At 35.9% G+C, this 22,798-nt stretch overlaps 1 protein-coding gene across 3 annotated transcripts in view; it reads left to right on the top strand.

Moving 5' to 3' along the window:
- Positions 1–2,251: 2,251 nt before the first annotated feature.
- ADAM32 (ADAM metallopeptidase domain 32) overlaps positions 2,252–22,798 on the top strand; it is a 192,474-nt gene continuing 171,927 nt past the window's right edge. Inside the window, exons 1-2 of one of the 3 annotated variants that reach the window (XM_043563673.1) lie at positions 2,252–3,402; positions 16,203–16,282. In XM_043563673.1, coding sequence (XP_043419608.1) covers positions 3,345–3,402; positions 16,203–16,282 — 138 coding nt within the window. In that variant the 5' untranslated portion in view covers positions 2,252–3,344. The remainder of the gene's footprint in view (positions 3,403–16,202; positions 16,283–22,798) is intronic. The other 2 variants (XM_043563695.1, XM_043563684.1) reach the window with 2 other exon arrangements.

The following is a 22,798-nucleotide window of genomic DNA, read 5'->3' as shown; positions in this document are numbered from 1 at the left end:
AGTTTAAACTTCTGAATGCATGTAAGACTAGAATGTTTGTGTCTTTCATATTGTCTCAATTTTTGCTATTGTAATTCATATCACTGAAACCTCGGTAATATTTTAACTATGTAACTCAAAGATTTTTCCAGAATTAGATAATTCCTTGGATTTTTTAATATTTATGAAGTTTTTCTAAAAGGGGGTGCTGGGTGGCTCAGTTGGTTAAGTATCCAACTCTTGATTTCGGCTCAGGTCATGATAGTTGTGAGATGGAGCCCCACATTGGGCTGTGCTCTGACAGCACAGAGCCTGCTTGGGATTTTCTTTCTCTCCCTCTTTCTCTGCCACTCCCTCACTCACTCACTTGCTCTCAAAATAAATAAATAAACATTAGGGGCGCCTGGGTGGATCAGTCGGTTGAGCATCTGGCTTCGGCTCAGGTCATGATCTCATCGTTTGTGAGTTCGAGCCCCGCGTTGGGCTCTGTGGTGACCTCTCAGAGCCTGGAGTCTGCTTCAGATTCTGTGTCTGCCTCTTTCTCTGACCCATCCCTGCTTGTGCTCTCTTTCAAAAATGAATAAACATAAAAAAATTTTAATAAATAAACATTAAAAAAAAGACAAAAAGTTTTTCTAAAAACCTTTAATCATTTAACTTCTTTTACTTTTGTATATATTTTTACGTACATGGTTTCCTTTTTTTTTTTTTTTTTTTTTTAAATTTTTTTTTTCAACGTTTATTTATTTTTGGGACAGAGAGAGACAGAGCATGAACGGGGGAGGGGCAGAGAGAGAGGGAGACACAGAATCGGAAACAGGCTCCAGGCTCTGAGCCATCAGCCCAGAGCCTGACGCGGGGCTCGAGCTCACGGACCGCGAGATCGTGACCTGGCTGAAGTCGGACGCTTAACCGACTGCGCCACCCAGGCGCCCCCATGGTTTCCTTTTTTTTAAAAATTTTTTTCATTTAATTTTTAAATTTACATCCAAATTAGCATATAGTGCAGCAATGATTTAAGGAGTAGATTCCTTAGTGCCCCTTACCCATTTAGCCCATCTCCCTTCCCACAACATCTCCAGTAACCCTCTGTTCTCCATATTTAAGTCTCTTATGTTTTGTCCTCTCCTTGTTTTTATATTATTTTTGTTTCCCTTCCTTTATGTTCATCTTTTTTGTTTCTTAAATTCCTCATATGAGTGAAGTCATATGATATTTGTCTTTCTCTGACTAATCTCACTTAGCATAATACCCTCCAGTTCCATCCACGTAGTTGCAAATGGCAAGATTTCATTCTTTTTGAATGCCGAGAAACACTCCATTGTGTGTGTGTGTGTGTGTGTGTGTGTGTGTGTATACCACATATTCTTTATCCATTCATCCATCGATGGATATTTGGGCTCTTTCCATACTTTGGCTATTGTCGATAGTGCTGCTATAAACATGGGGGTGCAGGTGTCCCTTCGAAACAGCACACCTGTATCCCTTGGATAAATACCTAGTAGTGCAATTGCTGGGTTGTAGGGTAGTTCTATTTGCAGTTTTTTGAGGAACCTACATACTGTTTTCCAGAGTGGCTGCACCAGCTTGCATTTCCATATGTATATGTTTTTCACTTAGATTTGGCCTTGATTTATTCTGGATTGCTATTAAAATTGTAAAATTTCTTGGCCATAAATATCACTTCAAAATTTGCAAATATTAAAGGGCTTCTTTAATATCTGATAAAGACATTTTAATAATTAGATAAATTATATGTAACAATCCCTGTTTGACTATATGTTCACAAAATTATATAGCTCAGGATATTGCATTTTCTCTTTGTCTTAAGCAGTTGCTTGGGTCTTTAACCATATAGTTAAGCATAATCCAGGTTTTCTAAGCACAAATCAGATTTTATTGAATTCCATAAATGTTTACTGAAACTTGATCACCTTGCAGATATCATATTAGGCACTGTGATATATAAGTTCTGGATGGGACATAAAACTGTTACATTGAGAACTATATACACAGTAAGAATAATATAAAGTCTGCTCTATTAAAGATTGAAACAGGAAAGGTTGAAGAAGAGAACCAATAAACCAGGAATTCATTGAAAATACCACTAATTGACAAGTCTAAGTACTTACTGTAATTTTTCTTCTAATACTATGAAGGAAGATGAAACCAGCTTTTGGCTCAACTACTGCCTAGAGTCTAGTTTTGGCTGTTCTGTTGAGATACAAGCTGGGTGTAGATTTTTGTTGCCTTATTTTTGCTCATATTATTCTTTTTGTAGGCCAAGATGGCCCTGTTGAAGTCCTATGCGTCTGCAAAATCGCATCTCAAATGGCAATTTACGATGTAATTCTCTAAGTGTGCTTTTTGGTTTCCACGGAGCTTTTTAGTCTGTGTGTGCCTCTTTGTTACTTAGTATGATTGATTAATTCATTCTTTGGGACTTCAAAAGAATTAAAAGATGGTGCATATAGGTAGAGACTGGAGGTGAAGCTGAGAGGGAGGAGACATTGTATCCCAGGGAATAAGGCAATTTTTATTCAGGAAAGAGCAAAAGTTGGAGTGGCCAAAGCATTGGGGGCTAAGAGAAAATAGGCGGCAGCCTGGGCTTGGAATTTGGAAATTTTTTCTACTGGAACATAAGTACTGCAACTATGGTTAAGACTCTCCTCCAACTCGTTAACTACATGAATGAATGAGTAGTCACTGTACTGAGAAGTTCGTGAACAAGAGAATGCTAACGCATGAATTCTAGCCAAGGCCTGTTGAAGAACCAGATTGGAAGAAAAGTAGACACAGCCTGATTACACAGCGCATTTGGGCAGTAGGCATGGAAAAAAAAATCACAGCAAGCTCTTTTCAGAGATACCAAAACTTTTCCCTTTCTTGGAATGTCTTTCACACATCTGGCTAGTTTTGTTGTTATATTTAGAAACCGAGCTTTAGTAAATATGAGTGTCTGTGCGTGCGTGCATATAGTTTTAAATTCAGAAAGTACTGCACGTTTGTTTTTCAAAACATCTGGAAGTGTGTGATACAAAACAGCGTACAGTTCAATTAATGCGTTAGATCTGTTAGGTTTGTTAACACGAAGAGAAAGGTTAGTGGCGGACAGCGACTGCGACGCCGCAGGCGCGAAGAGACGTCCGGACAACCTCAGAGGAGCTGCGGGCTCTCGGGCCTGGCACCTGGGATTTAGGTCGGAAGCCAGGTGGGTGCGTGCTGCTGGCGACTAGCATTCGTGGCAGCGGCCTCGCGAAATGTTCGCCTCACGAATGCGCGCGTGTGAGCGGCCGCAGCGCCGACCCTAGAGCTCTCCCAACGGCCGCCGCCCCAGTCCACTGTCGGAGCCCCAAAGCCACACCATGTTCCTCCTAATGCTGCTGCTTGTTGGGCTCCGCGGCTTGCTGGCATCAGGACCTGGTAAGGCAGCGGAGACCCTGGTACACTGGGTTTGGGCAGAGGAAGGTGTTTCTTTTTCTTCTTTCAACGAGTTCCTGCTTCTGTCAAACGGTGGCCCAACTCGGTTCAGATCTGCCTTCTGGTTTCTTTTGGCCGGTCAGCCTGGAAACCCGGCCTTTAGGGGGCGTTCTGTTGGGATAGACAAGTGACTTCCGAGAGGGGAAGGTCATTTCAGTGAACTCAAGGACAAATCTCTTCCTCTCTGAACGTGGGTTGGGGGCAGCCTTTCCTGCAGGTGTGTCGTCCACTTCACAAAACTGCCCCAACACATCCTGTACTCAGAAGCACCCTAGAATCTTCTTGAATTCCACTCAAAATCCAGACAAAAATAAAAACAAAAACCTGATTCTCCTCACGTACCATTTGTTCCAACATAGCTAATCCAGCTTACCTAGGACAATAATTTGTCCTGCTGTCAAAGAAAAAAAAAAAAAAATTCAGTGTCAGCTGTGCTGACAGTGACAGAGGTCCATTATGGCAGGGTACAAAGAACGGTATAAAGAATCCACAAAATTTTAACATATATTAGAGGTGGTTTAGATGCAAGCAAACATTCTAGGTATGTTCTTATTTTCCTCCCCTTTTTATACACTACTGTTCTGAATCTTGCCATCCCGTGTCAGTGCATAGAATGTACTCTTCACTAAACACTAACCTCCTCTTTCCCCTCTCCCTGCAGTCTTGGAAACCACCATTCTACTTTGTGTCTCTGTGGATTTGACTATACCAGGTGCCTCATGTAACTGGAATTCTGGAGTATTTTTCTTCTTGTGACTGGTTTATTTCACGTAACTCCCTCAGTGTTCATCTGTGTTGTAGCATGTATCAGAATTTTCTTCTTTTTAAGGCTGAGTAGTATTCTATTGTGTGGAATATAAGTGGACAAATACGTATTTCATTTTGTTTATCTGTTTACCTGTAGATAGATATTTGGGTTGCAGCTCCTTGTGGGCTCTTATGAACAATGCTGCCATGAACACATGTGTACTTGTACTTGTTTGAGTCTCTGTGTTCACTTCTTTTGCGTATATATTTCTAGAAGAGGAGTTGCTGCATCATATGGTACTCTATTTTTAATTTTTTGAGGAACTATCACATTGTTTTTCATGGTGGCTGCACAATTTTACATTCCTACTAGCAGAGTACAAGGGTTCCAAATTTCGACATTCTTGTCAACATGTTATTTTATGTTTTTTTATGATGATAATCTTCCTAGGGGATATGTCTCTATGATATGAATTCCCCCACTGTTTAGTAATGTCGAGCATCTTTTCATGTGCTTGTTGACCATTTGTATATATTTGGAGAAATGAGTGTTCAGGTCTTTTGCCTGTTTTTAAAATTGGGTTGTTTTTGTCAAGCTGTAAGAGTTCTTCTTATATTCGGGACTAGACCTTTTTCAGACAAATGATTTACAAATATCTTCTCATTCAGTAGGCTATCTTTACTTTTCTTGTGAGTGCCCTTTGATTCACAAAAGTTTTTTATTTTGGTGAAATCTAATATATTTATGTTTTCTTTTGTTGTTCATGTTTATGATGACATATCTAAGAATCCATTGCCAAATCTAAAGTCATGAAGATTTACTCTTGTTTTCTCTTCTAAGAATTTTATTGTTTTATCTCTTAAATTTGGTTGTTGATCCATTTTAACTTAATTTTTATATATGCTGTGAGGTAGAGTTTCAGCTTCATTTTTTCACATTCATTCTGGTTTCTCTGTTTATTCCTAATAATGCTTTTTTGCCCCATTAAAATCTATTTCTGCTGATGTTAACATAGCTACATCAACTTTCCTTTGGCTAGTACTTGCTGTAAATATATATTTTCCATACTTTTATGTGGCAGTTCTTTAGTGTTCACTGAGTATCTATCTTTTGCCCATATTTCTTGGCCTTTTAACATTCAGACTGGGTCATTTTAACTATCTCGTGCTCATGAGGTTGAGAAGAAATAAGGTGAGTAATTTTTGGATCAAGGCAATTAAGAGTTGATATCCTTCCATCTCTCTTTTCTGATGCCACAGTAACCTGAGAAGCCGTGAGCTGAGTTTATGGTGTCACCAGTTGGAGAGAGCCTGGATCTCTGAGTCACTACTTTATTTTTTTATTTATTAAAAAAAATTTTTTTTTTTTTAATGTTTATTTATTTCTGAGACAGAGAGAGAGACAGAGCATGAACGGGGTAGGGTCAGAGAGAGAGAGGGAGACTCAGAATCGGAAGCAGGCTCCAGGCTCTGAGCTGTCAGCACAGAGCCCGACACGGGGCTCGAACTCACGGACCGTAAGATCATGACCTGAGGTGAAGTCGGCCGCCTAACCGATTGAGCCACCCAGGCGCCCCATCTGAGTCACTACTTGAATGAGAGCTCCTGGTGACCCTTACCAAACTTTACATGAAAAACAAATAAGCTTTTATTGTGTTAACATTTCAATGTTTTATTTATTACCATTCCATAGCCTGGTCAGGCTAAGTTGACCAATATAGAAATTGGAACTTTGAAGTGGTGTGCTGCCATAATAAACTTAAAATAGATGTCTTTGAGCTTCTGGGTAATGGGTAGTAGATGGGTAATGGATAGTAGATGACAAAAAATTGAAACTAACTGGAAAAATGGAGATCTATGTTAGGAAGTTACAAAATGTTTCATAGTATATTTCATAAAGTTATAGTAAACTGTATGACTGCGTTTGACCGAAGTTAGATAACGGTATGTTATTTTTTTGCAGTTGGAGGTCAGTTTCATTACCCAAGTTTGGCAAAGTGTTAAGAGAAGGATATAATCTCAGGAAACAATTGGCCAGTTTGTAAAAAGAAATGATAGGGAATAAATCCAGAAATTCAAGGCCTTTCAGGATTTAAAAAAGTGATTCCAGATTCCAAATGGTAAGAAATGGAATTTAGAAAGGTTTGAGCACCAGAGTGTCAGTAAAAACTCTCGCATAGAGAAAATTACTCAGGGAAGAGCTCTAATTAAGGGTATGGACATATATTTTTCCAGATAGAGTCAAGGTTGCCATCATTTAGTTGAAAGAGAGAAAGAGAGAGAGATGAGAGGGGAGGGAGGGAGAAATAGGAGTTAGCAAAGAAATTATAGAATGAGGGAAAGTATTTGCAAATCATTTGTCTGAAAGGGGCCAAGTATCCAGAATATAAAAGGCAAAGAAATAAAGCAGATTTGAAAATTATGACTTAAAATTTTTTTTTAACATTTATTTATTTTTGAGACAGAGACAGAGCATGAACGGGGGAGGGGCAGAGAGAGAGGGAGACACAGAATCAGAAGCAGGCTCCAGGCTCTGAGCCATCAGCCCAGAGCCCCACGCGGGGCTTGAACTCCCAAATTGTGAGATTGTGACCTGAGCTGAAGTCGGACGCTTAACCGACTGAGCCACCCAGGCGCCCCGAAAATTATGACTTTAAAAAGTTTTGTATGTGTGTTACTTATACAGAAAGCAACTAGATGAGAAACTACTAAGTTTTTGAGGGTACTGTATTAGCAAAGGAACCTCAAACTTAGATTAAAAAATATTTTTACTTTTAAGAATTGAAACAGCCCTTGGGCTCTGAAACTTCCAGATGCAGATAGTAAACTGAAAAAGCCATACAGCTGTCCAGGAAGGATATTTGTATTTAAGTCTGTTATGATATTTTATACTTTCTATATATCATGCTTTTTATTTGATACCATTTAAAAAAATCTCATTTCCAGCCTTATGTGTTTTGTGTTTCTAATTTTAATGTAAAAAAGTCCGAACTAAGACTGTTACTTTTTCCAAAAAAGACAATGACAATAGACATTTATTTATGTTTGTGATTAATTTATATATATATAATATATATAAATATATATTATTTAATAATATATTTAAATATATAATATTTAATAATATATTTATTAATATATTTAATATATAAAATATTAATATATTTATATAATATTAATATATATAAATATAATATATATAAATATAATAATAATATATATAAATATAATATATATAAATATAATATATATATTATATTATTAATAATATAATATATAATATTATATATAATATTATAATTATAATATAATTATAATAAATATATATATAAATTTATATATATATAAATATATATAATATAAATAAATAAATATAATATATAATAATATATATAATAAAAATATAATAATAATATATTATTAATATATTTAATATATAAAATAATATATTTAAATATATAATATTTAATAATATATATTATTATAAATATTATAAATATATATATATTTGGTTGCTTCACACTTGGGACATAAACATTTATAATTTTTAGCCCTTCTTGATGGATAGATCCCTTAATTATGATATAATGACCTTCTTCATCTCTTGTCTTAAAATCTTGGTTTTAAAATCTAGTTTGTCTTATATAAGTATGGCTACTCTGGCTTTCTTTTGCCATCCATTAGCACAATAGATGGTTCTCTGCAGGTGTGTTTAGGTCTAAAATAAGTCTCTTGTAGGCAGCATATAAATGGGTCTTTTTTTAAAAAATCCATTTTGATACCCTATGTCTTTTTTTGTTTTTCGTGTTTATTTATTTTTGAGAGAGAAAGACAGAATGTGAGCAGGGGAGGGGCAGAGAGAGAGGGAGACACAGAATCCAAAGCAGGCTTCAGGCTTTGAGCTGTTAGCACAGAGTCTGATGCAGGGCTCAAACCCATGAACCATGAGATCATGACCTAAGTTGGACGCCCAACCGACTAAGCCACCCAGGTGCCCCATCCCCTATGTCTTTTGATTGGGGCATTTAGTACATTTACATTCAGAGTGATTATTGAAAGATATGGATTTAGTGTCATTGTATTATCTGCAGGTTTCATACTTGTGGTGAAGTCTCTGGTCCTTTGTAGTCTTTGCTGCTTTCTACTCAGAGTGCCCCCTTAGGATCTCCTGCAGGGCTAGTTTAGTGATCATAACTCCTTAGTTTTTGTTTGTCTGGGAAAGCCTTTATCTCTCCTTCTATTCTGAACAATAGCTTTGCTGGATAAAGGATTCTTGGCTGTATATTTTTCCTATTCAGCACATTGAAAGTTTCCTTCCACTCCTTTCTGGCCTGCCAAGTTTTAGTGGACAGTTCTACTACACTTATCTGTCTACCCTTGTTGGTTAAGGCCATTTGTCCCCAGCTGCTTTCAGAATTCTCTCTTTACTTTTGTATTTTGCCAGTTTCATTATGATATGTCATGCTGTTGACCTGTTTCTGTTGATTTTGAAGGGAGCTGTCTGTGCCTCTTGGACTTGGATGCCTATTTCCTTCCCCAGATTAGGGAAATTCTCAGCTATAATTTGTTCAAATAAACCTTCTTTCCCTGTCTCTCTCTTCTTCTTCTTCTGGAACTCCTATGATATGGATATTATTTCATTTCATTGAATCACTTAGGTCTCTATTTCTCCCCACATGGTCTAGTAATTTCCTTTTGCTCTTTTTTTCAGATCATTTTCCATAATTTTATCTTCTATTTCACCCCTTCTCTCCTCTGTTTCTTCCATCCTCGCTGTCACTGCATCTAGTTTATTTTGCATCTCATTTATAGCATTTCTTAATTCATCGTGATCTATTTCTTACATCTTTGATCTCTGTAGCAATAGATTGCTGTCTTATGTGCTTTTTTCAAGCCCAGCTATTAGTCTAATGACTGTTATTCTAAATTCTTGTTCTGATATATTGTTTATGTCTGTTTTGAGCAACTCTTGGGCTGTCCTTTCCTCCTGGAATTTCTTTTGAGGAGAATTCTTCTGTTTCATAATTTTGGCTAGGTTTCTTTTATATGTTTTAATAGCTTTTTATGTGTTCTGAACCTGTGAAAACTACTGTATTAAAAAGGGGCCATACACTCTCCAGGGCCTGGCACTTCAGGCAGTATTTTTGGAGTATGTTGCATGCACTCTGCTGTTGCATATTTGGCTGCTCTATCCCACTGGTCTGTCTTTACAAAGCTTCTCCTTACTCATAGTTGTGGATTGTTTAAACCTTCCACAAGGTGTGCTTTGATTTGCTCATTGAAGTAATCCTGGAAAAAAGGAAAGGGCAGGGGACCTGATCCAATAGTAAGAGAAAAATGAAAGGGGTGAAAAAAAAAGACCACACAGAGAATCAAAGAAACTGTAAGACTTAATCAAGAAAGAGAGAAAGGAAAATAAAGAAGAAGGAGCTATAGAAAAGGTGTAAAAAGAATAGAGTAAAAATGCCTGATTAAACAGACAAAGCAGATTTTCTGGCCAAAAATCAAATCAGAAACTATGATCCTGATTCCAAAGGAAAAAAAAGAAGAGGGTAGAAAGAAAAAGAAAAGAGAGGAGAAGGAAAGAAAAGTAAAGAGAGAGAGAGAGAGAGAGAGAGAGAGAGAGAGAGAAAGAGAAAGAGAGAGAAAAGAGCAACAGATTAACATACAAAACTGTAGTATAGTTGTCTGTTGGTACCTGGGACCAGTGGCTGTGCTGGTCTGGAGAAGAGGCTGTCTGGTTTGATCAGTGTTGGTCTCACTCCAATAGATAGGCAGTTACCAGGCATGGAGGGGCGGGGTTTGGTGTAAGCAGGTCCAAGCCTCCCCTGGGGGCAGCTGTCCCCTTCCCTGAAGCCTCACCATGTTGGTGAGGGAGAGGAAAAATGGCGACATCCAGTCTCTCCCCAGACCCTGTGTCTCAAACCACGCTGTTCAGCCAGCTCTCACAGAGTAGCACTAGTGGCTGGTTTGTCCTGCCCCACAGTTCTCCGGTGCATTCTGGGGTGCTTGGCTGGGATTCAAAACCTGAGGTCTTAAAGGAGTGGGCATGTCCCAGACCTTGTTCTGGGGTAGCGCCACTCAGCCCTGCTGATAAGGTAGATGCCTGCAGGGTCGTTTTTCCTTGGGGGGCAATATACCCTCTTCCCACAGTACTCAAGGGAGGGGACTGTTCTCTCCCAGTGTGCCCCTGAGATCACTACTGCTCCCCAGGCCGGCCTCCCTCCCCACCGGAAGTGCGCACTGTCTTCCAGTTTGGAGAAAGGAGTGCTTTTGAAAACTCTGATCTTCAGCTCCTATGGCTGTTTGCAAAGCAGAGAGTGGCACTCTTCGTATTTCTTGTTCACCAGTCCTGATCTGCAGAGGTTTTTCTCTTGTCCTAACACAATACCACAGTCCACACCTTCTTTTTCCCTTTTGTCTCTCCATAGAAGGGGATCCCTCCCCTCTGTGCCCACTCTGTTTTATGTCCCCCAATTCATATACTCACAGCTCAGTCCTGCCAAGCTATCTCCCTCCACCTGTGGAGATTTTCCTGTAACTCCGCGGATAGATTTCCTGGGTGTTCCAAGTATTCTGACCTCAATACAGCTGTACTTTTCTGCCATTTTAACTCCTCCAACAATGAGAATAGAAAGTTGTCAGACACCACTCTCATCTTCTTACATATTATTGTTATTTAGTATTTAGTGCCACTTTTATTATTTTCCTAGTCATTATCTCTATTACTATTTGTTTCCTCAGTCAAGTTTGCTTGGATTTATCCACTGTTTACTGCTTTCTTTGCTTACCTTGTTTCTAGCACTTCTTCCTTTCTTAGCTTTTTCATAAAAATTTTGAGTGACAAAATGTCTGTTCACTTGAAAATATCCTTATATCTCCCTCACTCTTGAATGGCAATTTAGCTTGATATGGAATTTCAGACTGACAGTTATTTTTCCAATAACACTTTGAGGATACTTTACTATTTGGCCTCTACTGTTATTATTTTATTTTTAATTATGGAAATTTCAAATAAATGCAGAAGTAGAAGAGTATAAAAAAACCCAGCTTCAACAATTATAAATTCCTAGCCAATTCTTTTTATGTTCCTCTGCTTTTCTGTTCTCATATTATTTGGAACAAGTTATAGACATATCATTTCATCTCTAAATATTTCAGTATGTATTGCTAATTGACAAAAAATATACTTTTGAAATATAATCTCATAGTATCATGATCACACCTTAAAAATTAACAAAAATTTCTTAGATCATCCAAATTCCAATCTGTTCAAATTTTATTTTTTTTAAGAACACTATTTTTTGTCTTCTTGATAATCAGTCTGACACATGTGAATTGATATCTCATTGTAGTTTTGATTTTCATTTCCCTGACGATTAATGATGTTGAACATCTTTTCATGGGCCTGTTTGCCATCTGTATGTCTTCTTTGGAGTAATGTATATTTAAATTCTCTGTCCATTTCTTTTCTTTTTTTTGTAAATAAAAAAAAATGTTTATTTGAGAGAGAAAGAGCATGAGTAGGGGAGGGAGAGGGGCAGAGAGAGAGGGAGACACTGAATCTGAAACAGACTCCAGGCTCTGAGCTGTCAGCAGAGAGCCTGATGTGGGGTTCGAACACATGAACTGTGAGATCGTGACCCGGGCTGAAGTCGGATGCTTAACAACTGAGCCACCCAGGTGCCCCTTTGCCTGTTTCTTAATTGTGTTGCTTGTTTGTTTGTTTGTTTGTTTGTTTTTTAGGTATTAACTTGTGTAAGTTCTTTATATATTTTGAATATTAACCCCTTATCAGATGTATGATTTGCAAATATCTACTTTCATTCAGCAGGTTGCCTTTTAATTTCATTGATGATTTCCTTTGTTGCATAGAAGTTTTTGTAGTTCGATGTAATCCCATTTATTTATTTTTGGGATTTTTTGCCCTTGTCCAAGGAGACTGATCCAAAAAAGTATTACTAAGACCCATGTCAAAGAGCTTACTGCCTATTTTTTCTTATAAAGAGTTTAATGGTTTCAGATTATATTTGTATGTATCGTTTATATTTGTATATAGTTTGAGATGGTGGTCCAATTTCATTCCAGAATTCCAGAATAATTGTCTCTTAGATGATGTATTAATTTTTTATTGTTGCTGTAACAGTTTACCACAAATTTAGTGGCTTAAACAATACAAATTTATTATCTTACAATTTTGTAAAGATGGGTCTCGTTGGGCTAAAATCAGGGTGTTGAAAGTGCTGTGTTTCTTCTATAGGCTATAGTAGTCTGCTTCCTTTTGCCTTTTCCAGATTCTAATGGCTGTTTGCATTATTTGGCTAGGCCCTCTACCTTGCATCTTCAAAGCTAGGAATATCGGGCTGAGTTATTTTCACACTACCATCTCTCTGGTTTTCTCTTCTGCCCCCATTCATCTTCTTTTAAGGACCCTTGTGATTAAATTAATACCACATGGATAATCCAGGATAAATTCCCTATTTTAAGGTCAGCTTATTGGCAACCTTAATATACTTTGCTTTGTAATCTAACATATTCACAGGTTCTGGGGATTAGAGTATGGACATCTTTGAGAGGAATTATTATTCCCCTTACCAAAGATAGTGAGATGTTAGAGTCTAGGAAGAAGTAGAACTAGAAATGATTCAAGAACCTGAGGCAGTATGGATGGTGAAAGTACATTGTTCTCACTGTTAAGCAGACTTGCTCCTGGAAGGTTTCTGCTTATTGGGAGAGAGAAAACACCTTTTTCTATCAGGGGTTACTTGCAGGTGCCAATGCCTGTGTTGCTGTGCTTCAGTAAAGAGACTATATTTGGAACAATATTTTTTACTATAAACAATATTTATTATATCACCTGATTAAACTTAAGACAATTCTTTGTCTTTTTCTATTGCTTATAATCTGCACAGATCAAACAAACAAAGTAGGAAAATAATAGGAATCACTGCTCTTGTATATTTCAGTTCTTTTCAGGGTTGGACTACCTTCTGGATTTAGAAAAACTTTTGGTTTAATGTTTTGGTGATGGTGCATTATGATATTCACAGACTTCCTACCATGATAGTTCTCATTCTATGGGTCAGGAAGGCAAGATGGTGATTACATAAGATATTGATTATATCTATTTCCACATACTCTTCTGTAATTGGTCAGATTATGATAGGATGAATTTGTAGTCCCAGGAGTAAACTCACAGATTTGAACCTAAATTTCATGTATCACCAGTCTTCTTATAAGCATATGTCTTTTCCTGAAGTGAACCAGTTATATTTTAGGTCCTCAAAAATAAGTATTAGCTTAGAGCAAGTGTTTAATATTCCATAGAAGGTCTGAATAGTTGGGTTTTGATTTTGTGGATCCAGTCTGAAGATTTTCTTTAGTTGGTTGCTTTATCCTATTTACATTTATTGATAAAACTGAGATTTTTGATCTTACAACTTCTGAGATCTTGATCTTGTCATACTTTTCTGATTTCATATTTTTGTTTTGGTAAAGTATTTCATTGTAAAAATCTGGCTTTTGGTTTATTTTGTAGGTGCCTTTGTGTATGTTTTCTCTTAATTTGGAATATTTATAATGTTTTACATAATAGATTAAAATTTTTATTTAGGCAGTAATAGTGATTCCTCACTGTAAGTAATTAGAAAAATTAATATCTTACTACTTCTTCCCACTTTTGGCTCTCCCCTTTATTACATGACTGTGGTTATTTTAAATCTTAGTTATTATACACTGTTATACCATTAAACAGTATGTTTCTACTTCTATAACTTGATTTTAAACTTTAAGTCACATTTTTGGGGGGCCACATTGCAATAAATGTAAGGAAATCAGGATGCACTTATGGTATTCCTCTTCTGCTACACTGCCTGACATTATTATATATGTTATGTCTATATCATCATGGTTTAATAACATTTGTACCCTGTTGGATAACTAAGACTTCCACAGTTTTATTAGCCTTATTCTATATTTAAGTTTGTTTAATATCCACAACTAACCTTTAACTATGTTGGTACCTTTGTTGGAAGAAGTTTCTCTGCCTTTGGTGACAGGTGGAGGTGAACTATTTTCCTTGAGTTTTGCTTATAAATACCTGTCTTTTGCCCCTATATTTGAATAACAGTTTTGTTGGGGATGAAATACAAGGGTATACACTTTTTCTTGAAGATTTTCTAAAAACATAGTTCTTCATATGTGTAGAAGCATATGGGAATAGCCATATGCTTAATGCTGTGAAACCACACTGTGTATAATCAGTCTTTTCAAGTATCATCATATTTCATTAAAGTTTCTCACATGTGCATAGAAGCATATGGGAATAGTTGTATGCCTAACACTGTGAAACCACACTCTGTAGATTCAGTTTTCAAGTATCATCATATTTCATTAAAGTTTCTACACATACACATAAAAGCATATGGGAATAGTCGTATGCTTACCTCATTGAAAATGCACTGTATATAAACTATTGTTCAAGTAACATCTTTTTCATTGATTTATATGTGTTTGTAAATGCATCTGTAAAAGCATGTAGGAATAGACCTATTCTTACCTGAATGAAACTATGGCATGTTTCAAGTGACACCTTTTTCATTAAGATATAAGTGTTTGTAAACATATGTTAGAAGCATATGGGAAGAGCCTTGTGTATATCTTATTGAAACTACACTGAGTATAACCATCAGTTCAAGTAACATCTTCTCTAGTTAATATAAACCTGCTAGCCCCCAACACCCTAACCCTAACCCCTAACTCCAACTTAATCCCCAACCCCTAAACCTTAATCCTCATCCTCATCCTCATCCTAACCCTAACACTAACCCCAAAGCCCTAACTCCAAATTGAGCCCTCTGGAGAGTTCTCTAAACAGCAGGATACCAGGAACATGCCCTCACTCTGGCCCTAACCTTAAGCCTGACCCTAACACTGGCCATAAACCCTAACCCTAATCCTATATCTGAGAAGAAAAAAGAAGTAGTATGTATATATACAATGGAATATTACTCAGACATTAAAAAAGTATGAAATCTTGCCATTAGCAATGACATGGATAGAGTTAGAGAGTAATATGCTGAGAATAGAAAGATGAATATCATGTGATTTACCACGGTAAGAGAAAAATGAATACCATGTGATTTCACTCCTATGTGGAATTTCAGAAACAAAACAAATGAGCAAAGGGGAAAATAAATAAAATAAAATAAAATAAAATAAAATAAAATAAAATAAAATAAAAGGGGAAAAGTCCAAGAAACGGACTGTTAGTCATAGAGAACAAACTAATGGTTACAGGAGGGGAGGTGGGTGAGGGCATGGGTTAAATAGGTAATAAGGATCAAGGAGTACACTTGTGATGAGCATAGGGTGTTGTATGGAAGTGTTGAATCACTCTTTGTACGCCTGAAACTAATATTACCATGTGTGATAACTAACTGGAATTTAAATAAACACTTAAAAAAATAAAGACATTGTTCTTCAGTTTTTAAATTTTGAATACTGTTATAAAAATTGTCAAGCCAGCCTGCTTTTCTCCCTTATGCCCAATATGATTTTGTTTTTCTTTTTGTTCATAGGCCAATAGGATTCTTTCTTTATCTTAGACACCCAATAACTTTAGTAGAATATTTCTCAATTTTAATTGTTATCAGTTATTCCTGAATTCTGTGTACTTTTCAGTGTATTGTTTCAAATCTTTTATTTAAGGAAAGTTTGCTTGAAGTATATCTTTGACCTTTTTTTGGTCTGTTTGTTTGTTTTCTCCAGTAACAGCAAATTTTGTCTAAGTTTAACTATGCCCTGTCTCCACCCCCCAGTCCTTTTTTTTTTTTTTTTGATCTTAACTACTCTGTTTTTAAATTAAGCATTTTCAAGATTTTTATAGGAGTACATAAGGATGACTCATATGTGCATTTTAGTGAATTCTACAAAAGAACCTGAACAAATAGTCAGGTATAAGACACAATTATTAACTATCTTTTTTCTTTCTTCAGGTTCTCAAAATCCATTTTTACAAATTATAGTTCCAGAGAAAATCCAAGAAAATACAAGTGATAATTTGGAACTAGAAAATGTAAGAGATATTTTTCACAATATTATATGATTTTTTAAATTCTTATTTATAGCAATTAAATGTATCAACCCCATTATAGAATGAATCTAAGTATACACTATTACTACTTATATGGAATTTTAAGTTTGATAGTGAAAGCAAATATATAGATGGGAATCTTCTGTTTTGTCTAACATTTGTTATTTCCTTATGGTAAAAATTTTAAAAGTTCTAATAAAGAAAATAATGTAGAAGAATTAGGGTCTTATCTGAGTAATATTTACACGATTCAGATGAAGAGAATAATTTTCACCAAAATGGTTAAGAGAATCCCTTTTAAAAATTTTTTGATTTTAAGTATAGTTGACACATGTTACATCAGTTTCAGGTATACAACATAGTGATTCAACATCTCTATACATTATGCTATGATCACAAGTGTAACTACCATCTTTCACCATACAACACTATTATAATATCATTGACTGTATTCTCTATGCTGTACCTTTTATTTTCATGACTTACTCATTCCATATAAACAAAAGCCTGTATCTTCCGTTCCCCTTCAGGCATTTTGTCCATCCCCTCAACCCCCTTCCCTCTGGCAACCATCAGAGGTAGTTCTTTGTTTTTGCAGGTCTGATTCTCCTTTTTATTTGTTTATTCATTTGTTTTGTTTTTAGATTCCTCATATGAGTGAAATCATATGATCTTTGTCTTTCTCAGTCTGATTTATTTCACTTAGCATAATGCCCTCAAGGTCCATCATGTTTTTACAAAAAGCAAGATTTCATCCTTATTTATTGTTGTGTAATATTCCAGTGTGTGTGTGTGTGTGTGTGTGTGTGTATACCACATTTTCTTTACCTGTTCATTTATCAAAGGACACTTAGATTGCTTTGGCTATTGTAAATTGCTACAGTAAATAGGGTACATACATCTTTTTGAATTCGGGGTATTCTATTCTATTCTATTCTATTCTATTCTATTCTTTGACTTTCTCTAACTGACTTATTTCACTTAGCTTTATACTTTCTAGATCTATTCATGTTGTTGCAAATGGCAAGATTTCATTCCTTGTTTATGGCTGAGTAATGTTCTGTTGTGTATACATATTACATCTTCTTTATCCATTCATCTATTGATGGGCCCTTGGGTTCATTCTATATTAAATAATGCTGCAATAATAATAATAATATGCATAGGGGTGCATATATCTTGTCATATTTGTGTTTTTGTAGTCTTTTGGTAATTACCCAGTAGTGAAATTACTGTTTAAATGGTCATTCTAGTCCTTTTTTTTTTTAATCTGATGATGTATTTTGATGTTAGTTTTTAAAATTTTTTTTAATGTTTATTTATTTTTGAGACAGAGAGAGACAGAGCATGAATGGGGGAGGGTCAGAGAGAGAGAGGGAGACACAGAATCTGAAACAGGCTCCAGGCTGTGAGCTGTCAGCACAGAGCCTGACACAGGGCTCAAATCCACAAACCATGAGATCATGATCTGAGCTGAAGTTGGATGTGTAACTGACTGAGCCACCCAGGTGCCCCTGGTCGTTTCAGTCTTAATTTTTTGGAAGAGCCTCCAAACTGTTTTCCATAGTGGTTGCACAGTTTGTATTCCCACGAGCAGTGTACAAGGTTCCTTTTTTCTACCTTCTTGCCAACATTTGTTGTTTCTTGTGTTTTTTATTTTAGCTGTTCTGACTGATGTGAGGTGACATCCCATTGTGTCTTCGATTTGCACTTTCCTGGTGATGAATGATGTTGAGCATCTTTTCATGTGACTGTTGTTCATCTGCATGTCTTCTTTGGAGAAATGTCTGTTCATGTTTACTGCCCATTTAAAAAAAGTTTAATTAATTTTTAAAATTTACATCCAAGTTAATTAGCATATAGTGCAACAATGATTTCAGGAGTAGATTCCTTAATGCCCCCTACCCATTTAACCCATCCCCCCTCCCACAACCCCTCCAGCAACCCTCTGTTTGTTCTCCATACTTAAGAGTCTCTTATGTTTTTGTCCCCCTCCCTGTTTTTATATTATTTTTGCTTCCCTTCCTTTATATTCCTCTGTTTTGTATCATAAAGTCCTCGTATGAGTGAAGTCATATGATATGTCTTTCTCTGACTAATTTCGCTTAGCATAATACCCTCTAGTTCCATCCACGTAGTTGTGAATGGCAAATTTTCATTCTTTTTGAATATAGTTCCAGTAGTTTAATTTTGCTTTTGTTTCCCTTGCCAGAGGAGACATATCTTAAAAAAAAAAATGTTTCTACAGCTGATTTCAAAGAGATTAGTGCCTATATTTTCTTCCAGAAGTTTTATGGCTTCAAGTCTCACTTAGGTCTTGAATCCATTTTGAGTTTATTTTTGTGTCTAGTGTAAGATAGTGGTCCAGTCCCATTCTTTTGCATATAATTGTCCAGTTTTCACAATACCATTTGTTGAAGAGGCTGTCTTTTCTGCATTAAATGTGCTTTTCTGCTTTGTTGAAGATTAGTTGACCATATAGTTATGGGTCAATTTCTGGGTTTTCTATTCTGTTCCTGTTATCTATGTGTCTGTTTTTGTGCCAGTATCATACTGTCTTGATGACTCCAGCTTTGCTTTTCTTTTGCAGGATTGCTTTGGCTATTCAGGGTCTTTTGTGGTTCCATACAAATTTTAGGATTGTTTGTTCTAGATCTGTGAAAAATGCTGGTGGTATTTTGATAGGGGTTACATTAAAAATGTGGAATGCGTTGGGTAGTATAGACATTTTAACAATATTTGCTCTCCCAATCCATGAACATTGAACATTTTTCCATTTCTTTGTGTCTTCTTCAGTGTCCTTCATAAGTGTTCTATAGTTTTCAGAGTATGGATCTTTCACATCTTTGGTTAGGTTTATTCCTAATAAACCTAATTATTATACCTAATTGTTTTTTGGTACAGTTGTAAATGGGATCAATTCCTTGATTTCTCTTTCTGCTGCTTCATTATTGGTGTATAGAAATGCAACCAATTTCTGTACATTGATTTTATATCCTGAGACTTTGCTGAATTCATGTATTAGGTCTAGCAATTTTTTGGTGTTTTTTTTTTTTTTTGGATTTTCTACATAGAGTATCACATTCTCTGCAAATAGTGAAAGTTTGACTTTTTTCCTTGCCAATTTGGATGCCTTTTATTTCTTTTTGTTGTCTGATTGCTGAGGCTAAGACTTCCAGTACTATGTTAAATAGTAATGGTGCGAATGGACATCCCTATCTAATTCCTGACCATTTAATTAAAGTTCTGTTTTTCTCCATTGAGGATGATATTAGCTGTGGGTCTTTCATATATGGCTTTCATGATGTTGAGGTATGTTCTGTGTATCCCTACTTTGTTGAGGGGTTTTTTTTTTAAATCAAGAATGGATGCTGTGTTTTGTCAAATGCTTTTTATATGTCTATTGAGAGGACCATATGGTTTTATCCTTTCTTTTATTTATGTGGTGTATGTTAATTTGCAATTGAATCACCATTGCAGCCCAGGAATAAATCCTACCTGATCATGGTGAATAATTCTTTTAATGTACTGTTGAATTCGATTTGCTAGTATCTCGGTGAGAATTTTTCCATCCATGTTCAGCAGGGATATTGGCCTGATATTCTTATTTTTAGTAGGTTCTTTGTCTGGTTTTGGAATCAAGGTAATGCTAGCCTCCTAGAATGAGTTTGGAAGATTTCCTTCCATTTGTATTTTTGAAACAGTTTGAGAAGAATAGGTATTAACTCTTCTTTAAATGTCTGGTAGAATTCCTTTGGGAAACCATCTGGCCCTGGACTTTTGTTTGTTGGGAGATTTTTGATTTCTGATTCATTTTATTTGCTGGTTATGGGTCTGTCCAAATTTCCTGTTTCTTCATGTTTCAATTTTGGTAGTTTGTTTGTTTCTAGGAATTTGTCTATTTCTTCCAGATTGCTCAATTTTTGGCATATAATTTTTCATAACATTCTTTTATTATTGTTTGTATTTTTGTAGTGTTTGTTGTGATCTCTCCTCTTTCATTCATTATTTATTTGGGTACTTTCTCTTTTCTTTTTGATAAATCTGTCTAGAAGTTTATCAGTTTTATTCTTCAAAGAACCAGTTCTTGTTTTGTTGATCTGTTCTACTGTTTGTTTGTTTCTATGGTGTTTATTTCTCTAGTCTTTATTATTTCCCATCTTCTACTGGCTTTGTCTTTATTTGCTGTTCCTTTTCTAGCTGCTTTAGATGTAAGGTTAGGTTGGGTATTTGAGACATTTCTTGCTTCTTGAGGTATGCCTGTATTGCAATATACTTACCTTGTAGGACCGCCTTTTGCATCCCAGTGGTTCTGGTCTGTCATGTTTTCATTTTCATTGGGTTCCATATATTTTTAAATTTCCTCTTTAATTTCATGGTTAGCCCATTCATTCTTTAGTAGAATGTTCTTTAACCTCCATATACTTGTGGTCTTTCCAAATTTTTTCTTGTGGCTGATCTTATAGTGTTGGCGTCCTAAAATATGCATGGTATGATCTCAATATTTTTATACTTGTTGAGTCCTGATATGTGACCTAGTATGTGATATACTCTGGAGAATATTCCATGTGCACTTTAAAAATGTGTATTCTACTGCTCTAGAATGATATGTTCTGAATATAACTGTTAAGTCCATCTGGTCCAGTGTGTCATTCAAAGTCATTGTTTCTTTGTTGAGTTTTGGTTAGATGGTCTATTGTTGTAAGTGGCATGTTAAAGTCCCCTACTCTTATTGTATTATTTTCAGTGAATTTCTTTATGTTTGTTATTAATTGATTATTATATTTGCATACATGCAAGTTGGGAGGCATAAATGTTTACAGTTGTTGCATCTTCTTGTTGGGTAGACCCCTTAATTATGATATAGTGCCCTTCTTCATCCCTTGTTGCAGTCTGGTTTAAAATCTGCTTTGTAAGATATAAGTATTTTTACTCTGGCTTTCTTTTGACATCCATTAGCATGATAGATGGTTCTCCATCCTGTCAGTTTCAATCTGCAAGTCTCTTTAGGTCTAAAATGATTTATGCTCTTATAGACAGCCTATAGATGGGTCTTTCCTGTTTATCCATTCTGATACCCTGTATATTTTGATTCATACATTTAGTCCACTTACATTCAGAGTGACTATTGAAAAATATGAATTTATTGCCATTGTGTTACCTGTTAAGTTGTTTCTTTACAGTTGTTTCTGATGTTCTCTGTTTCTTTCTAGTCTTTGTTGCTTTTGATTTCTTTCCCACTCAAAGAGTCCCCTATAATATTTCTTATAGGGCTAGTTTAGTGGTCATGAACTCTTAGGTTTTATTTGTCTGGGGAACTCTTTATCTTTCTTTCTATTCTGAATGGCAGCCTTTTTGGATAAAGCATTCTTGGCTACATATTTATTTTTTCCATTCAGCACATTGAATATATTATGCCACTCACTTCTAGCCTGCAAAGTTTCTGTGGAGAGATCTGCTGTGAACCCGATTTTGATTTGTCTTCCCTTGTAAGTTAAGGATTTTTTTTCTCTTGCTGCTTTCAGGATTATTTCCTTTCCTGTGTATAGTCTAAATTTTACTGCAGTGTGTCTTGGTGTTGTCTATGGCTTTTGTTGATTTTGATGGGCATTCTCTGTGCCTCTTTTATTTCAATGTCTGTTTTCTTTTCCAAATTAAGGAAGTTTTCAGCTATAATTTGCTCAAATAAACCTTCTGCCCCCTTTCCCCTCTCTTCTTCTGAGACTCCTATTATATGAATGTTATTATGCTCAGGAAGTTGTTGAGTTCCCTAAGTCTACATTCGTGATCCAATATTTTTCTTTCCCTCTTTCTTTCAGCTTTATTATTTTCCATAATTTTATCTTCTGTGTCACTTATTCATTCCTCTGCTTCTTCCATCCTTGTTGCCAATACATCTAGTCAGTTTTTCATCTTAGTTATATAATTTTTTATTTTGGCTTTATTAGTTTTTAGGGCTTTTATCTCTGTGGTAAAGGTCTCTCTGGTTTCTTCTATGCTTTTCTCAAGTCCAGCTATTCTCCTTATGATTGTTGTTTTAAATTCTGGTTCAAGCATATTACTTCCATCTGTTTTGATTAGATCCCTGGCCATGACCTCCTCCAGTTCTTCCTTTTGGGATAAATTCTGCCTCCTTGGCATTTTGCCTAGACCTCTGCCAACTGTATGTTAGGAAACCCTGTTATATTGCTGCTCCTGATAATAATGACTGTATTAAGTAGAGGTCATATACTGTCCAGGGCCTGGCCCTTCAAGAAGTTGTTTTGGTGTATACTTTGTACACTCTGCTGTTGTGATTTGGCTACCCTTTCTCTCAGATCAGTCCTCTGTAGAGTTTCTCCTTGCTTGCAGTGTGGATTGTTTGGATCTTGTCCAGTGTGTGGCACATTTTAAGTAGGTATATTTTAACTGCTTGTTAGAAAAGGCTAGATTCTATTTCCCCTAGAGCTGAAGCTTTGCTGCACTCTATGATCAGTGGAATTGGTGTGGCTGGGGAGT

This window comes from Prionailurus bengalensis, chromosome B1 (assembly GCF_016509475.1).
Source record: "Prionailurus bengalensis isolate Pbe53 chromosome B1, Fcat_Pben_1.1_paternal_pri, whole genome shotgun sequence".
Lineage (NCBI taxonomy): Eukaryota > Metazoa > Chordata > Mammalia > Carnivora > Felidae > Prionailurus > Prionailurus bengalensis.
Note: the sequence above shows the minus strand (reverse complement) of the source record. Positions and strands in the feature narration are given on the sequence as shown.